Below are 20,219 nucleotides of genomic sequence, written 5' to 3'. Positions count from 1 at the left end.
TACAGCAGTCACACAGTGCGGACCGCACAAAATGGTGTGCGGCCGCACTGGGGTCACCACGGACCGCACAAAATCAACCGCGGTCCGCACAGAGGTGGGGTTCAGACTACCCACTCTCTGTATCTAGGCAGTGCGGATTGCAAAAAATGTAGTGCGGCCGCAGTGCCTGATGTTCAGCACTCAGAATTTCATCAATGCGGTCCGCACAAAATGGTACTGCGGACCGCACAAGGGCACCGCGGACCGCACAAAAACGACTGCGGTCCGCACTGAGTGCCCAGTTGTGGCACTAAATTAGGGTTCATGTATTTTGATTTTTGGGTCCAATTTTTCACCTAATTAGTGTCACTACATGCTTACCCACTGATTTTAACTATCTATGCCTATTTTAATCTAAAAATTAACAACCCTAACCTACTCAGTTGAAGAAAAATACACGAAGCATAGAAAGGGAAGAAAAAAAACAAAAATTAGAAGAAATTAACAAAAATTGAACAATTAAAAGGCAAGTAATGGTACCAGATGTGAGATGAAATGAAGAGTGACAAGTCCACACAGTTAATTACAAGCAAAGGAATGGATGAACAGTGTTCTAGGGCTCTGAGATGCAAAGGTTCGAAAAGTGTAAAAGGAGGGCCTCAGGCCCTATTTATAGAAAAAGCCCTGGGGCCCAGTCTCACCAACCAGTGCGGACCGCACAAAATGGACCGCGGTCCGCACTGCACAAAATATTCAAGCTTGAGAAGGCAACACACTTCGGTCCGCACAAAATGGACTGCGGACCGCAGTGGTCCACCGCGGACCGCACAAAATGTAGTGCGGCCGCAGTGGCAAACTTCAGAGAGTTGTATTTTTACTCTTTCTTCAGTGCGGTCCGCACAGAATGGACTGCGGCCGCACTGACAACTTCAGAGACCTGCTCATTTTTTCCACTATGTCCTGCACTGCATCAACACAATCCTGTAACATCTCACAACCAGTTAGCCCAAAAATCAATCCTACACTACAGTGAAAATCAAATAAAAACAAGAAGAAAAACACATGGGTTGCCTCCCAAGAAGCGCCTGATTTAACGTCGCGGCACGACGTAAGTTACCATCACATCATTTGAAATGAAGGAGTGCCACCACGTGGCTGTCATCAATTTTTCCAAGATAATGCTTGACCCTATGCCCATTCACTCTAAAAACTTCCCCACTTTTGTTCTTTAAATCAAGGGCACCAAACGGGGTCACACACACTACTTCAAATGGTCCGCTCCACTTTGACTTTAGCTTTCCCGAAAACAACCGTAACCGAGAGTTGAACAAGAGCACCAAATCACCTACTCTAAACTCCTTGCCACGAGCATATTTGTCATGAAGGTATTTCATCTTGTCCTTGTACAAGGACGAACTGGAGTAGGCATGGAAACGGAATTCATCAAGTTCATTAAGTTGCTCCACCCGAAGATTTGCAGCCACATCCCAATCAAGGTTCAACTTTCTCAAGGCCCACATGGCCTTATGCTCTAACTCAACCGGTAAATGGCAAGCTTTCCCGAACACCAACCGATACGGAGACATACCAATCGGAGTTTTGTAAGCAGTCCTATACGCCCATAGAGCATCATCAAGCTTCTTAGACCAATCGGTCCTATTTGCATTGACTGTTTTAGACAGAATATTCTTGATTTCCCTGTTGGACACTTCAACTTGGCCACTTGCTTGGGGATGATAAGGAGTAGACACTTTGTGGTTGACACCATACTTGGCAAGCAAGGTGTCAAAAGCTCTATTGCAAAAATGCGATCCTCCATCACTTATAATTGCACGAGGAGTGCCAAACCTTGTGAAAATGCTCTTCTTTAGAAATGCAACCACACTCCTAGCTTCATTGTTGGGCAAAGGCACAGCCTCGACCCATTTTGAGACATAATCAACCGCTACAAGAATGTAGGTGTTTCCGCACGAGCTTACAAATGGGCCCATGAAATCGATACCCCATACATCAAAGATATCCACTTCTAGAATGGTGTTTAAAGGCATCTCATCTTTCTTCGAAATACCGCCCGCTCTTTGACATTGGTCACACCTTTTCACTAAATCACTTGCATCTTTGTACAAAGTTGGCCAATAAAATCCACAACTTAGAACTTTCGAAGCTGTCCTCGCCCCTCCATGATGGCCACCATAAGGGGAGGAATGACAAGCCTCTAGGATGCTAAATTGCTCCTCCTCAGGTACACACCTTCGGATCACTCCGTCGGTGCAAATCTTGAACAAGTATGGCTCGTCCCAATAGAAGTCCAGACTATCCCGTTTGAGCTTCTTCCTTTGGTTAGAAGAGAGCTCACACGGGATGATGCCAGTCACAAGGTAATTAGCAATATCCGCAAACCATGGCATATCACTCATCGACACAGAAAGTAGCTGCTCATCGGGAAATGCATCATTGATCTCTAGGCCATCACACGGCCTTCCTTCTTCCTCCAAGCGGGACAAATGATCCGCCACTTGGTTTTCGCTACCTTTCCGGTCCACAATTTCCAAATCAAACTCTTGAAGTAATAAGACCCATCGCATCAGTCTAGATTTGGAGTCTTTCTTTGTCATCAAATACCTAAGAGCTGCATGATCGGTGTGCACTATGACTTTGGCTCCCATAAGATATGGCCGAAATTTTTCCATTGCGAACACAATAGCCAATAATTCTTTCTCAGTCACCGTGTAGTTCCTTTGAGCTTCATTCATTGTCTTGCTCGCATAGTACACCGGATGAAACATTTTGTTCACTCTTTGACCCAAAACTGCCCTAACCGCAACATCACTCGCGTCGCACATGAGCTCGAAAGGCAAGCTCCAATTGGGTGCGATAATGATCGGGGTGGTGGTCAACTTATGCTTGAGAAGTTCAAAGGCTTGCATACATCCCTCATCAAACACAAACTTTGTATCCTTTTCTAGCAACTTACACAAAGGATTAACTACCTTCGAAAAGTCCTTGACAAATCGCCGGTAGAACCCCGCATGTCCAAGAAAACTTCTAACCCCCTTGACAGAAGTGGGCGGAGGAAGTCTTGAAATCACCTCAATTTTGGATTTGTCAACCTCAATACCATTCTTTGAAATTTTATGACCCAACACTATGCCCTCCTCAACCATGAAGTAGCATTTTCCCTAATTTAGCACAAGATTAGTGTCTTCACACCGGGCCAACACTCTATCCAAATTGTTCAAACATTCGTCAAATGAATCACCCACAACACTGAAGTCGTCCATGAACACCTCCAAAATATCTTCCACCATATCGGTGAAAATGGCCATCATACACCGTTGGAATGTTGCTGGTGCATTGCACAACCCAAAGGGCATCCGCGAGAAAGCAAAGGTGCCATATGGACAAGTAAAGGTTGTCTTCTCCTGATCCTCGGGAGCTATCAAAATTTGATTGTACCCTGATAACCATCCAAGGAACAATAGAAGACACACCCAGCAAGACGATCAAGCATCTGGTCCAGGAAAGGCAATGGGAAGTGATCCTTGCGGGTCACCTTGTTCAGCTTGCGGTAGTCCATGCACATCCTCCATCCGGTCACTGTCCGGGTTGGAATAAGTTCATTATTAGCATTGGTCACCACGGTCATACCACCCTTCTTCGGCACACATTGCACCGGAGAAGTCCATGAGCTGTCAGAGATAGGATACACCACACCGGCATCTAACAACTTGATCACCTCCTTTTTCACAACCTCTTGCATTGCCTCGTTCAGCCTCCTTTGATGTTCCAAGGAGGGCTTTGCATCATCTTCTAGAATAATCTTGTGCATACAGAATGCGGGGCTTATTCCCCGAATATCAGCTAGAGTCCATCCAATTGCCTTTTTTCGCTTTTTGAGCACCGCCAATGTGGCACCTACCTGCATGTTAGTAAGACAAGAGGGAAGAATAACTAGTAAAGTTGAATTAGGGCCTAAGAATTCATACCTGAGGTGTGGAGGTAACGGCTTCAACTCCAACACCGAGGGTTCCTCAATTGAAGGCTTCGTTGGAGGGGTCTTTCTATTTTTAAGATCCAAAGATAGTTTCCTAGGCTCATAAGAATAAGAGCCCATTCCATGTAAAGCATTCACGCACTCCACTCGGCACGCATCATCATTGACATCAAGATTCAACAATACGGCCTCCAAAGGGTCCTCAACATTGATCATTTCACTAGTATCATCAATTATCACAGCCGTGACAAGATCCATAAATGAGCATACTTCTGTACAATTAGGCTGCTTCATTGACTTGCACACATGAAAGACGACCTTTTCATCACCCACCCCGAAAGTGAGTTCCCCTGCTTCCACATCCACTAGAGCCTTCCCCGTAGCAAGGAAAGGTCTCCCTAATATGATCGGGACCTCATAATCTACCTCACAATCCAGGATCACAAAATCAGCTGGCAAGATAAATTTGTCCACCCGGACGAGCACATCATCAACAATACCCAATGGTCGCTTCGTAGATCTGTCTGCCATTTGCAATCGCATGGAAGTTGGCCTCGGTGGCCCAATACCCAAAGTCTTGAAAACTGAGTAGGGCATTAAGTGAGAATCCTTGCGCCGGAATCATATCAGAGAGAGCTTGAGCATAGGCGGGAGGCCTCTAGTGCCGGGGAGGTATACCGGTCCTTATTTTGGAGGCAGGGTGCGTCATGGTAGAGGTTTTGCGGGTCAGCCAGTTCAGTTCGCGCTTCAGGCTTTGCATGGTAACTCAGGTGCTCATAGGTCTCGAAGTACCCGCATCGCACAGTTCCCACCGCCTCGTCAGCAGAGAGGGTGCTTTGAGTGCGGAGATACTAGCCACATGATGAGAGATTGTCCCAGACTTCGGACCGGTGTGTCCCAGCGAGGTAAACAGGCAGGTAGAGGGTGCCCAAGAGGGGGAGGCTCGGGCTCGTTGATGTGTTTCATATAGTAGGCTTGAGGCCGGTGCGCCAGTTGAATGTCATTCAGGTACGGATTCAGTTTGTATAGAGGGGTCACGTATCTGTAGTTCATCNAACTAAATTAAACCCGATAATTAATCTATTCAAACGAATCCTAAAGTATGAAATATTTAACTAAAATTAATCAAGAGTAACAAATTAAGAGATTAAAGAAACAAGTTGGCTGAGGTCTGGAGGTAATTGCTTCAACTCCAACACTGGGGGTTCCTCAATTGAAGGCTTTGTTGGAGGCGTTTTTCTATTTTCAAGATCCAAAGAAAGTTTCCTAGGCTCATAAGAATAAGAGCACATTCCATGTAAAGCATTCATGCACTCCACTCGGCCCGCATCATCATTGACATCCAAATTCAACAATACGGCCTCCAGAGGGTCCTCAACATTGATCATTGCACTGGTATCATCAATTATCACAGTCGTGACTAAATCCACAAATGAGCACACTTCGGTACAATTGGGCTGCTTCATTGACTTGCACACATGAAAGACTACCTTTTCATCACCCACCCTGAAAGTGAGTTCCCTGCTTCCACATCCACTAGAGCCTTCCCCGTAGCAAGAAAAGGTCTCTCTAATATGATCGGGACCTCATAATTTACCTCACAATCCAAGATCACAAATCAGCTGGCAAGATAAATTTGTCCACCCGGACGAGCACATCATCAACAATACCCAATGGTCGCTTCATAGATCGGTCTGCCATCTGCAATCGAATGGAAGTTGGACTCGGAGGCCCAATACCCAAAGTCTTGAAAACAGAGAAGGGCATTAAGTTGATGCTTGCCCCAAGATCACATAAAGCTTTGGCAAAGTCTGCACTACCTATAGTGCATGGGATAGTGAAAGCACCGGGATCCTCTAATTTCGGGGCCATTGAATGTACTATAGCACTGACTTGGTGGGTCATCTTGATAGTTTCGCAGTCCATTGATCTTTTCTTTGTAACCAAATCTTTCATGAATTTAGCATAACCGGGCATTTGCTCCAAAGCCTCCACCGAAGGCACGTTGATGGATAAGCTCTTCATCATGTCAATGAACTTTTTGAATTGATTCTCACTTTTCTGCTTGGCTATCCTCTAAGGATAAGGGGGAGGTGGCCTAGGCAAAGGTGCCTTGGCTTTTGGCACAACCGACTCCGGCATGTCAATTACGTGCTCCCTAGACGGGTTCACGTCACTTTGTGTTTCCACCTCGGCATCTTGAATATTGATCCTCACTTCTTCATTCACATTTTCATCAACTACATTCTCAACCACCAAAGGAACTTCATTTTCTTGCAACTCAACTTCCTCACCCAAAACTTGCGTTTGTTTGGAGGCATTCACATCACCGCCTCGTCCACTCCTAGTTGTCACAGCTTTCCTCCCTTTGGGTTCACTACCGTATCACTTGGTAGAGCACCCTTAGGGCGTGTATTCAAGGACTGAGAGATTTGACCTAGTTGCACCTCCAAATTCCTAATTGAAGTATTGTGAGAAGCCAATTGCGCATCGGAATCCGCATTCTTTTTCATCATTTATTCGAACATCATTTCAATTCTACCCATTTCATTGTTGGATGAACTAGGACCCTGGGAAGGAAAAGGTGGTGGATTGCTCGGTTGTTGGTACATTGGGGGCCTTTGAAAGCCTTGCCCCTGATTTCCTTGGTTATTGTTCCACCCGCCTTGGTTGTTGTTATTTCCACCCCAATTGTTGTTGTTGCCCCTGTTTCCTTGATTGTTGCGGTTGTTATTTTGATTTCCCCAATTGTTGTTCCCTTGATGTTGATTGTTCCAATTGTTGTTGCCTTGTTGTTGGTTACCCCAATTGCCCTGGGATCGCCATTGTTGTTGTTGGTTTGAAGAATTCCCTCTTTGGCCTTGGTAATTATTCACATATTGCACCTCCTCATTCGCTCATCATAGCCATCATCCTGAAATCCACTACCAGCATTGTCAAATTGATCCGAATTCCCTTGGTTCTGTTGACCGCTTCACCNCTTGCACACATGAAAAATGACCTTTTCATCACCTACCCTGAAAGTGAGTTCCCCTGCTTCCACATCCACTAGAGCCTTCCTCGTAGCAAGGAAAGGTCTCCCTAATATTATCGGGACCTCATAATCTACCTCACAATCCAAGATCACAAAATCAGCTGGCAAGATAAATTTGTCCACCCGGACGAGCACATCATCAACAATACCCAATGGTCGCTTCATTTATCTGTCTGCCATTTGCAATCGCATGGAAGTTGGCCTCGGTGGCCCAATACCCAAAGTCTTGAAAACCGAGTAGGGCATTAAGTTGATGCTTGCCCCAAGATCACATAAAGCTTTAGCAAAGTCTGCACTCCCTATAGTGCAAGGGATAGTGAAAGCACCAGGATCGTCTAACTTCGGAGCCATTGAATGTAGTATAACACTAACTTGGTGGGTCATCTCGATAGTTTCACAGTCCATGGATCTTTTCTTTGTCACCAAATCTTTCATGAATTTATCATAGCCAGGAGTCTGCTCTAAAGCTTCTACAAAAGGAACATTGATGGATAAGCTCTTCATCATGTCTATGAACTTTTTGAACTGATTCTCATTTTTCTGCTTGGCTAGCCTCTGAGGATAAGGCGGAGGTGGTCTAAGCAGGGGTGCCTTGGCTTTTGGCACAACCGGATCCGGCATGTCAATTACGTGCTCCCTAGACGGGTTCACGTCACTTTGTGTTTCCACCTCGACATCTTGAATATTGATCCTCACTTCTTCATTCACAGTTTCATCAACCACATTCTCAACCACCAAAGGACACCCAAAACTTGCTTTTGTTTGGAGGCATTCACATCACCGCCTCGTCCACTCCTAATGGTCACAGCCATAACATGATTGTTCCCTCCCTTTGGGTTCACTACCGTATCATTTGGTAGAGCACCCTTAGGGCGTGTATTTAAAGATTGAGAGATTGTGCCTAGTTGCACCTCCAAATTTCTGAAGTATTGTGAGAAGCCAATTGAGCATCCGAATACGCATTCTTCTTCATCATTTGCTCGAACATCATTTCAATTCTACCCATTTCATTGTTGGATGTACTAGGATCCTGGGATGGAAAAGGTGGTGGGTTGTTCGGTTGTTGGTACATTGGGGGCCTTTGAAAGCCTTGCCCCTGATTTCCTTGGTTATTGTTCCATCCACCCTGGTTGTTGTTGTTGCCCCAATTTTCCTGATTGTTCCGATTGTTATTTTGATTTCCCTTATTGTTGTTCCCTTGTTGTTGATTATTCCAGTTATTGTTGCTTTGTTGTTGGTTACCCCAATTGCCCTGAGATCGCCATTGTTGTTGTTGGTTGGAAGAATTGCCTCTTTGGCCTTGGTAATTATTCACATATTGCACCTCTTCGTTCTGCCCATCATAACAATCATCTTGGAATCCACCACAATCATTGTCAAATTGATCCGAATTCCCTTGGTTCTGTTGACCTCTCTGTCTTCTATTGTTCACAAGCATGTTAACACCCTCCATGGCATTTACTTGGCGAGGATTCTGAACTTGTTGCAACTGTGCCTTTGCTAGTTGGTTCACTGTTGTTGTAAGTTCTGCTATAGCCTGACCATGGTCATGTAGTTCTTTATGCAAATGAGTGACCGTGGGGTCACCCTGCGGCACATTGGCTCTACTTTTCCAAGCGGAGGATGTGTCAGCCATTTCATCAAGAATAGCACAAGCTTCATCATAAGGCAGCTTCGTGAAATTTCCCCCAGCCAATTGATTCACTATGCACTGATTCGTTGTATTGATGCCCCGATAGAAGGTCTGTTGTATCATTGCCTCTGTCATATCATTATTGGGGCATTCCTTCACCATAGTTCTGTATCGCTCCCAAATCTCGTGCAATGGTTCAGTAGGCTCCTGCTTGAAGGCTAAGATCTCATCCCTTAGTGCTGCCATGTGTCCCGGTGAGAAAAATTTGGCAATGAACTTATCCGCCAACTCATCCCAAGTTGTGATGGAATGGTTGGGAAGTCGCTCAAGCCAATCCAATGCTTTCCCCCTAAGTGAAAATGGGAAAAGCCTCAATCGAAGTGCATCTTCGGACACATTGGTTTGCTTGCTACCCAAACAGGTATCCACAAACCCCTTGAGATGTTTGTACGCATTCTGAGTGGGAGCACCTGTGAAATATCCACGCTGCTCCAATAATGTCAGCATCACGTTGGTTATTTGAAAATTGCCCACCCGGATCTGGGGCGGAACAATTGCACTTGCATAGCCTTGGTTGGGAAGAACTCTAGAAGCCACTCTTGGAGGTGGCGCAGGAGGGTCTGGGATGTTCTCATTTGCATTGGCCTGGCGGCCTCTAAGTTGTCCTTGAGGTACAAGAGGCACCTCTTCATCTCCATTGTCATCTACCTCCTCCCCCGCATTCACATTTCCAAGAGGGTCATTAGCATTTAATGCCATTTTGTACCTGATATATTGACATAAACAAATTAGTAACAAAGAAGGAAAGAAGAACAAAACACAAATCTATCTAGATAGATAGCCAAAACCGTTAGCTCCCCGGCAACGGCGCCAAAAAGTGATCGCGGCCTACTCCGCACTACTAATTAAGTAGCGAGAGAGGGTCGTAGCAGCTTTTACCCGATTTAGGGTCGGGATCGATATCCACAGAGAGCTAGAATTTGGAATCGAGTATCTATCTAGTGTAGAGTTGCGTATGTGTTCCAGATTACACTTCTAAACATTATTGGGGTTTTTGTTTTACTTCTACTATTTATCAAACTACAAATGGTAAATGCAACAAGATTAAGCTAGGAGTTATAATGCTACAGGTAGTTCAAATGGTTTAAAAGGCACTAGGGTAGTTACTTCCGCATAGGTGGTCAATTGACGGGTACTTTAGTCTAAGGCACGTTCGACATATTTGGGGAGTATGATATAACCGTTGCACGACTTTACCCACTCTACACCTCTCGGTGGTTCGAGTGATTTTGCCCGAATTGACTTTCTCAAGACCAATTAGGTATGCAAATTTGCACAAGCAACTAGGGTTCAAGTAAGGTATTACTCTCTCGAGGTTTAACTCTTTAATTGGGGCTATCAATCTCTTGAGTACGCCCCAATTCCTTGTTGGACCAAATTCGGAGACTTAGGCTCTCTTTCCCAAGAAGAGCTCAAGTCATCTCAACACAAATTAGTATTTGCAACCACTAATTCAGCAATTAACCATGAAATTGGCCCAAATAACAAACACCCATAGTCAATTTAGCCCTAAAATACAAGACCCATCAATTACCCACACTAGGGTTGAGCCACAACCCTAGCTTATGGGTCTAGCTGCTCATAATTAAAGAAGAAAAACAAGAAATAGATGAAGATAAACTCATATTAATTAATTACTAAGATAAACACAAAGATTCAATGATAAAATGTAGATATTTCCCCAAAATGGCTACAAACTTCGAACCCACGAGCGCAGCTATGTTTTGATACTATCTACTTGACCTAAAAATGGAAAAGAAGCTATTTATACTAAGCTGACAATTCTGGACAAAAATGCCCCTGCGGGGTTAGTGCGGACCGCACAAAATGGACCGCAGTCCGCACTAGGGCTTTGGACTTGAAAAATAGCTCTTTGAACCTTGGCATAGCAGACCGCAGAGAATGGACTGCGGCCGCGGAGGCTTCTAGTGCGGTCCGCACAGAATGGTTGCGGACCGCATTGGCTTGAAAACTCAAAACTGGCATTCTCTGAATCTTGGCTCTGCGGACTGCACAGAATCAAGTGCGGACGCATTGGTCTCGGTGCGGACCGCAAAAATCCTAGTGCGACCGCGTTGCCTTTTTGCCTTGGAATCAACCTCTCTGAATCTCCTAGTGCGGACCGCACAAAGTGGTGTGCGGCCGCACTGGGCCTGTTTTGCCTGAGCTTGTCTTGTCTTTGGCACTTGTGCAAGTTTCACTCTTTTTGAGCTGATCTTTGACATCTTGTCCTTTTGTTGATCAAACCTGCAATCAACTACAACTTGTGAGCCTTTTTGGGGCTGTTTTGTATGAATTTCTAATCAAAACATAAGCAAGAAGGAGTATAAAATGCGTCAAAATCCCTAGTTATCAAGACTCACTTCTTTAAGAAACTACTCGACCTCCACTTCTTACACCTGGCCTTCTAGAAGGTTAACCACCGCGTGACACTTCCCACACGTCCTTCCTCATCCTTTGCTGCTCAGCTAATGCCTTAGATCAAAATCTATCTCGGTAGCACTTGAACCAATAGACCGCTACTAACTTTTAAACCTTTCCGAAGAACCGTCTCTCTCGAGCCGTCGGCATTAGAAATACACATTCAATCCTAAACCACCGCAACCCGCGATGTCTGATAGCCGCTTCTCCAATACTATCTTACAATATCCTGCCCTAAGTATAAATCGTAGAAGGTCTTAACACCGGCGAGCTTAGTACATTCAACAAGGACAATGACACCTCATCACAGATGAAAATTCCACCACGCTCGCAAATACCAAGCCTCGTTACTCCATCAACCCAAATCTGAACATTCTTATCCCGATCGTTTTTCCCCCGCCAGGAATAAAATACCGAATCTCTAAATCATGCACTGAGTAAACCTCCCCTCAAGTCATTCACTGCCCCGACATATAGGCAAGCATCCTACCATCACATTGATACCGCGCGACAACCGTTCATAAGCACCATGGCAACCTGTGCCTAGCCTCAGAGCTCTCAGGAGTACAACTACTGAACTGAAACAACAGAATATCCTTCCACAAGGCGACGATAATAGTCAAATCAACTACGCCGGGAGAAGCATCCCGTACCACCTCTGTAGTACCTTTAAAATTTCTCAATTCCTGATTTATAATAAGCGCTCCATGTCGCGTATGATTGAATAGGAAGGAAATAAAGGCATAAGCCTCAAAGGAATCAAATCGCACGATGAGGAATCAAGAAGAGAAGTACTCCTAACAGCCTTGTAGCCTCCCGAAGATAAGTACAGACGTCTCTGTACCGATCCGCGAGACTCTACTAGGCTTGCTCATGACTCGTGAGACTTAAGGGAACCTAGTGCTCTGATACCATGTTGTCACGACCTAAAATCAACTAAGGGTCGTGATAGCGCCAGACACCGCTGTCAGGCAAGCCAACCAAAATACTCAATTAAATTCTCATTTTAATAATTTTTGAAAACTACGATTTTCCTTCATATTTTACTAGTAAAAGGTAATCATTTCAAACTAAATATAAATATTAAGAAGTTAATACAAGATACCCCGTAATCATCCCAAAACCCGGTGTCACAAGTGCATGAGCATTTACTAGGGAATGAAATAAAATACAGTAACTGTCCAGAATACAAAGTGGATAGAAATGGAAATATAGTACAATACTCTGAAGGAGACTCTGCTGGCTACGGGTCGTCTCGATAAATGCAGCTCACCTAAGTCCCCGTATCAACCATGCCGCTATGCCACTAAGCCACTAGCCATACATGAACTTGTGCAACAAAAATGCACAGCAAGTGTAGTATGAGTACGAAAACAACGTGTACCCAGTAAGTATCCCGTCTAATCTCGAAGAAGTAGAGACGAGGGGTCGATTTCGAAACTTACTAGTTGTCCGATAATAACATACCAATAATATAGCAAATCGTGGATTTTCATAAAGATGGGTGTAACTCAATAGCATAAACCAAGTAAGCAATTCTTTCATTAACAGGAGATTTCCAAATTGGTTTTTCATCATTTATACATGTATCTCAAGTCAGGGAGAGCAAGTACCAACATCTATTAATCCCAAGGCAAGCAATACAAGCATGCGCAATTCATGCCGAGGACGTACGACCCGATCCAACAATATTTAAATTGTGTACTGCCAGAGGGTCGAATAGCGCGAACCATAGATGCATCTATTACTCCACTCGCGAATCATACAGGCGACGCGGTCAAATATAAATAAACACAACAATCAGTCAAATCAAGAATTCATCAGGGAACAATTATCCAAGGAAAAGCCAATTCTCTTTAAACAATCAAGAAAATGAAGTTTAATCTTTTTAGAAATTCATTTACTAATTCGATGTGATTTAATCAATTCAAACTGTCAATAAGATTATAAATATTCCAAGTATAGCATGCTTTTGGGTCCTAGACTACCCGGACTTAAACATAATTGTAGCTACGCACGGACTCTCGTCACCTCGTGCGTACGTAGCCCCCACAAATAGGAGCACAAATCCAATTAATTCACCTATGGGGACAGTTCCCTCTTACAAGGTTAGAAAGGAGACTCACCTCACTCCGAGGTTCCATAACCGGCTTCCAAGCCCTTCTGACGACTCAAATCGATGTGCAATGCTCCAAAACTAGCCAAGAAATGAGAAAATCCATAAATATAGGCTCTAATACTCACAACAATTCAATTTAGATAAATTCCTAACTTCGCTCGAAGAGTTGACAAAATCGCCCTCGGACCCACGTGCCCGTATGGCTCAAAATCAAAATTTAAACAAATGGAATTCATATGAAAAAGACCAATTAATTCATTACAAAAAAGAAAATGATTCTGAACTCTATTCATTAGCAAACCAAAAAGGTAATTTTAAAAAATGTTATAGATATGATCTTTTAGCATATAAATCGATTAATTATGAAAATAAAAATGACTCTTTTATTTCTAGATTACCCTTTCAAGTAAATAAGAACCTAGAGATTTCTTCTAATTCCAACACGTCCAAACACAATTTTTTTGATATGCTCGGCAATCTTCATATCAATAATTATCTAAGAAAAGGCAATATTCTATATATAGAAAGATTTCCAAAAAAACTCACAAAATCCAACAACCCATTCCGATACGAGTTCAACCATACCAATTTTATCAAATTCCGATAACGAATCGACCTCCAAATCTAGAATTTTCGTTTTTGAAAAGTTTACAAATTTTCTCCAATTTCTTCCATTTAATTCACTAATACTTGATGAAAATAACCATGGAATCATTAAATATAATCACTTTTGGATATAGAACACTTACCCCAATCCATATGGTGAAAATCGCCTCAAAAATCGCTTTAATCCGAGCTCCATAGTTCCAAAAATGAGTAAAAATCTCGAACCGCTCGATTTATACACTGTCCAGCATTTTCGCACCTGCGGTTACTGTTCATGCAGGTGCGGTACTGTTCACGCACCTACGGTCACTGTTCACGCAGGTGCGGTACTGTTCACGCACCTGCGAAAGACACAACAGCTACCCAAAAATTTCAGCAGCTTTTAATTTCACTAAAAATGCTCTAACTCCATCATACGAACTCGGAATTCGACGATTCTTGTTCCTATGAGTCACAAATAATAATACGAACGTATTCCTTCAATTGAAACTCAATTCGGAGCTCATTTACTCAATGCGATACCAATTTTGCTTGTTAAACAATTAACTCATATTTTGCGCTAAAAACTCAATCGCGACTTGATGAAATTAGACCAAACTTTCCAGATCACTCCTATAATTCATTATCAAAATCCCGGAAGTCTCGAAATCGAGTTTCGATCTCTAGAACTAAAAATGGACCTTTGGATCATTACATGCTTATGCTCAAAACGCCAAACTCTTCCAAAAACTCCTCCAAAACTCATTCGAGCCCCATGGGATCCCAACCAAGTATACTAACAAGTCCCATAACATGATACGAACTTAGCCGATGCCTCAAATTACATTGAACAACACTAAAACATGAATCGCACTCCAATTCAAGCTTAATGACCTTTAGAATTTCAAACTTCTACATTTGATGTCGAAACCTATTAGATCACGTCCGATTGACCTCAAATTTTGCATACAAGTCGCATTCGAAGTTACGGACCTACTCCAACTTTTGGAATTGGACTCCGACCCCGATATCAAAAAGTCCACTTCCGGTCAAACTCCTTAAAAACCTTCAAATTTCTATCTTTAGTCAAATGACTCCAAAATGACCCTCAGACCTCCGAATTCACTTCCGATCGCGCTCCCAATACCAGAATCACCATACGGAGCTATTCCCAGACTCGGAATCCCAAGCAAACATCAATAACACTGAAATGTACTTCAACCAAAACTTATGAAATTCTTCCAAAAATGCTAACTTCCACTATAGGCGCCGAAACGTCCCCGGGTCTTCCAAAACCCGATCCGGATATACGCCCAAGTCCGAAATCATCATACGAACCTGCTGGAACCTTCGAATCCCGATTCTGAGGTTGTTTACTCAAAAATCTAATCTTAGTCAATTCTTTCAACTTAAAGCTTCCGAAATGAGAATTCTCTTTCCAAATCAACTCCGAACTTCCCGAAATTCAATTTCGACCATGCGTACAAGTCATAATACCTGAAGTGAAGCTGCTCATGGCCTCAAACTACTGAACGACGCGCTAGAGCTCAAAACGACCGGTCGGGTCGTTACAAATATTACCTATATGTAAGCGCCAACAATATGATAATTAGAAGTACTAAACTGGCATGATGTAAATCTAAGATCATACGAAAGGAAACTATCTCAAACATATGATCTCTGTAAATCATTTTGACTTAATATAGCACAATGTAATTCATTTAAGAAATACTAAGTAACGAGGTTAAAAGATTAATTGTTATACTTGCACAGTCTGTGATATTTGCCAGAAGCCTATTTGGCTAATTAGAGACTTGTATGTAATATACAGAGTAAATGAATTTTTTTAAAGAATAACCTAGAAGTCCTAGTTTATCTTAAACAATATATTATTTTGTATGGTAATAAAATGAGCTTATGTAGAGTAGAATGACTATAAAGGATTCATGAAGCCGACCCTAGATAGTACATTGACTTTATACATATAGTACCTTAAATCAATAAATATATGATGTGTCTTAAATTGTTTATATCTGAAAAATTTAATCGCTTTTGGTTAATTAATTTGTCTTTTGCTAATCATGTTAATTTTTTAATGCTTATTCACTTACTTTTTATTTCTATGTTAATACAGTAGTATCACGTGGTGTTAGTAAAGATACGAAAAACTAAAAGCTAAAAACATTATAACAAGACGCTTTAAATTTTGCAGATGGTTCATAATCATTATGAGCACAACTCACCCAAGATCACGACTAATGCTTCTCATAGAGTTGAATCACTTAAACATTGTTCATTAAGCACATGATGTTGAAGAAACATCTAAAATAAAATAAAACCTTTTTATGGTTATTTACTTTTGTAGTTGATATAATTATAGTGTGCTAACACATATCGTCTCTAAAAAATGTGAAATAGCAAAACTCAATTATTAGAATACAATGTTTCAAATTTCATGGTAAAGATTCATGATTATGAAACGTAAATTCCAAGGAGTATCTCCTCTTTAAGGAAAAAAATTAAAATATCTAATTTCATGGGAGAAAGAGAAAAAGAACAATGAAAACTAAATCTCGTGAAAAACTCTCATCTAGATTATAGTTCTTTTGTGGTGTAAACCTAACTCTTTTTTCTTCAAAAGCAATGTTATTCTTAGAATTAGATTAGATAAATTTGATGCATGCATTAGGCTTAGGCATAGGCATCTTGCATCTAGGCAAAAAGTATAAATGTTTTCCCAGAAATAAAGAAAACGCAAAAGGGAAAAGGAAAAATGAAAAAGTTATCCAATCTGATTTTTCAATAATTGTTCTTTCCACAGACATAAGTTGATACGTAGTGATTTTCGGTTGTCGGCTTTTCTGAGTCAAGGAACCGAGTCGGTGAGTTCCCTATTTTTCTCTCTACAGCACCGAATATCTCATCTTCTCGTAAAAATTCAATCTTTATTTTGCAGATTACATAAGGCGATCTCAATCTCTGTTCTTCATCAGGTATCTATCTCTTTCTATGGCTAAAAATAAAGAAATTTGTTAATATCCCGTCATTATGCTTTGGCAATTTCCCAAAATCATGTCTTTTTATTTTTTTTATTTTTAGTGGCTAGTGCTTCATATTAACCACTTGTTGAAAAAAAGGAAGGAAAATAATTTTTCAGCTGAGTTCTAGGTTTTTGGCTATTGGGCTATTTTATAATTTTGTTGCTTTGTTTTGTGGATCTATATGAACTTTTCGTGTAATTTTGAATTGCCCTTCATCTGTGAAATGAGTTCTCCCTGAGCATCTGTTTTTTTTTTTTTTTTCTTTTTTATCATGTTGGAGATTTTTCTTTTTTTGACTTTTCATACTTGGTTGTGTTCCAAAATATGCTTATTTTCTGGTCTATGCTTACTTAATGGGCACTTGAACATGGCTTCAGAATTTGAGGTTGTTGTACTTTTTCGATTGCTTTGGTGTAAGGAAATTTTCTAAAGTTTCATGCTTTTGAGGTCTAATGTACCTTTTTCTTGCACTGTAATTACTGGAGCAAGTTTTTGCTTAAAATTAGATACTAAATTTGTGATCTTGCATCATGCTGCATATCTGCTTCTTCAGCTTTGAAGCCCATACCTAATGGATCATTTGAGGGGGCATTTACTGCTTAGGGTCCTTACTAACATTTGATTGTTGCGTCATCACTTGGCCATTTTCAAATTTAAACACGTGGAGAGAAGGGTATGGTCGTAAAGGTGGAACAAGTAATTTCCGAATCAATGTTTTTAAAAGTGAAAAGCGCAATAAAACGACAAGGTCAAGGGGGGCTTGAAGCGAAAAGCTAGAAGTAAAACATACGCTTCTTTAAAGTGAAACATACAATTTACTGAAAATTCACAAAATACCATACATATATAATAGTACTATATTAACCAAATTTCAACATGTAATATACAACAATGCTGATATTAATCCTACTGCTCAAAGTTGAGATTCAAAGAATCGACAGTTTCTCATTGAGATCTCTTTGCGCGTCATTATTTGAAATGCACACTTTTGTTGAATCATGTAGACTTCACCAATTAAGCTATTATCCTTGCTTCGAATCACTTCATGGCTTTTAATAGCACTGTCCTGAACATGATTGGATCACTTCTTGTGGAACTGAGTTCTGAGAGAGTGAGAGAGAGAGAGTGTGTGTGTGTGTGTGTGTTTGTGTACGCATGCAAATGTGTTTTCTTAATTCGTCTGGGTTAAATATCTGGCTTCCTTTGCGGACTAATCAATGCTATGTCAGATCAACATAGTTCTTCTCTGATGCTATCTTGGTGCAATGAACCTAAGTAACTCAAGATAGTGATGGTTATTCTTTACGAAAGTGGAACCAATAATATAGGGTGCAGAAGAGCTATAAATGTCACACTTCCCATTAATAATCTGCTTTGTCTTCTTTTAGCTGATTTGCATTTCTAAACTTGTGCCCAACAGTTGCTTGAGCTATGGGGAAGAGGAAGTCGAAATCAAAGCCGCCTCCAAAGAAGAGAATGGACAAACTTGACACCGTCTTCAGCTGTCCTTTCTGTAGCCATGGCACCAGCGTTGAATGTCGCATGTAAATTAATTACTTTTGCATTTCTATGTCCATGTCATTTTTCTGCATAGCCATGGGCTAGATTGGGTTATTCCCTTCTCAAAACCAACAACTACGCCTTAGTCCCAAACAGGTTGGGTTGGCGGCAATTCCCTTCTCACGCTGACACCATTTCAGACACTTCTTCTGTGGGTAAAGATAGAATGATATCTAATTGTGGTTCAATACCATATGTGTTACCATATACTTTGACTTTCTCCTTTGAGTGATGGTGATGGTGCTGATGATTCTGTGCACATCTAAATACCCCTTGGAAATAGTGCATTCTGCGGAGGCTGTTAGATGTGGATGATAACTCCTAAGTTAGGGTAAGTAGGACGGCCTGCAGAAAGATTAACACAGGAGAACATAAAACCTGTCCTTCCGCCAGCCAAAATAGCAGAAGAAGAGTCCTAAGAGGAATCAGCTGTGTTTTCCTTTTTGGTTCGGACGAACAAGCTCTGTATACTTGTGTGATCCAAATAGCAGTTTCTAGTTCCGCACATGTCATGTGTTAATAGATTTTACTCATTAACAAAAGCTTGTAATAGTTTTCTTGGTTGGCCATTTATATGATATGTCAATGCTCAAGTTTGTACTTGCTGGTTTTCAGTGATATGAAAAACTTGATTGGGGAGGCAACATGCAGGATTTGTCAAGAGAGCTTCAGCACAACTGTTACGGGTATGTTAGATATTTGGTCTCTAATTTATTTATTTGTTGTTCACTGCATTGCGTTCATTTCAGAAAATATGGTGCAATTATTTTGACAACATAAAATATTTGGAGGACTAACTAAAAGAGATGGAAAAGAAACTAGAGATGTTTCTCTTTATGTTCTACATCATCTTTTTATGCATCAAATCAATTATTATGTGCAATTATAGTTCTCTAGATGATCTGCCTTCTGTAAGATAGTGAGTACAATCTGTGTCCCAAGGGTTTTGGTCTAGTAATAAGAGCGCATCGCATGATGTGTCGGTTAGGCATACATCATGGGTTCGAATCTTGCCACTGACAAAACATTGTATCTTAGTGCGGAAGGGTAGTGGCCAGTCCCGTTAACCTCCGAGTTTCCAACCATTGGCCATTGGGATTTTTCGGTTATCCCCAAAAAAAAAAAAAAGAAAGAAAGAGTACAAGCTGCACTCACTTGTTTCTTTGTTTAGCACATTTTCTTGTTCTTGGCGTGCATACCGGAGCCAGATAGAGTCGTATTACAAATCTGAAATAAATGATGAAAGTGTCCTCTCTTACCGCATAAGCTTTTAGATGAAGCATTTTCCTTCTTCAAAGGATTAGCTTCTTACAAATTGAACATTTGAGCACTTGATGGATCCCTCGAAATGGATTTTATTTGTTAAGCTAACAGTTACTTTCTTATCCTGCAGCACTGACAGAGCCTATTGATATGTAAGTTCATCTAGCATTGCTATGTGCCTTTATTTCCTCCCTTTGTGCCCCCGCCCTCCCTCTCATATCTCTTTGTTGAAAACTCACAGATATAGTGAATGGATTGACGAGTGTGAAAGAGTCAACAACCTCGAAGACGATGATGGTTCATAGGTTCTAGTGAAAATCTGCTTAGTTGTGCAGACAGTAGCGTGAGATTATCTAAAGCTGCCTTAAGCTTGATATCAGTTCTGGTGATACTTCTTTGTTTCACTATTTCAGTTGTACCAAAACTTATGAAAGCCTCTTGGTTCAATAAATAAGCTCCATGTGACAGGCTTTCTATGTTCAAATAGATGCAGTTACTATCATGTAATATACCCTGTATGTTCTATTATA

At 41.4% G+C, this 20,219-nt stretch overlaps 1 protein-coding gene across 1 annotated transcript; it reads left to right on the top strand.

The window, feature by feature from the left end:
- Positions 1-16,397: 16,397 nt before the first annotated feature.
- Positions 16,398-20,219, top strand: LOC109210445 (transcription elongation factor 1 homolog). Its single transcript, XM_019373863.1, has 6 exons — positions 16,398-16,707; positions 16,782-16,818; positions 18,287-18,410; positions 19,042-19,112; positions 19,820-19,841; positions 19,931-20,219. Exons 3-6 carry the CDS (start codon positions 18,298-18,300, stop codon positions 19,992-19,994), a joined length of 270 nt encoding a protein of 89 aa, XP_019229408.1. The 5' UTR covers positions 16,398-16,707; positions 16,782-16,818; positions 18,287-18,297; the 3' UTR covers positions 19,995-20,219.

This window comes from Nicotiana attenuata, unplaced genomic scaffold, assembly GCF_001879085.1.
Source record: "Nicotiana attenuata strain UT unplaced genomic scaffold, NIATTr2, whole genome shotgun sequence".
Lineage (NCBI taxonomy): Eukaryota > Viridiplantae > Streptophyta > Magnoliopsida > Solanales > Solanaceae > Nicotiana > Nicotiana attenuata.
This window is presented reverse-complemented; position numbering and strand designations above follow the sequence as displayed.

Bases quoted from the DNA above. Each gene is read 5' to 3' on its own strand.
- LOC109210445 (XM_019373863.1), top strand. From the start codon at position 18,298: ATGGGGAAGAGGAAGTCGAAATCAAAGCCGCCTCCAAAGAAGAGAATG. The intron at 18,411-19,041 runs GTAAATTAATTA...GCTGGTTTTCAG, and splicing joins ACCAGCGTTGAATGTCGCAT to TGATATGAAAAACTTGATTG. The intron at 19,113-19,819 runs GTATGTTAGATA...CTTATCCTGCAG, and splicing joins CTTCAGCACAACTGTTACGG to CACTGACAGAGCCTATTGAT.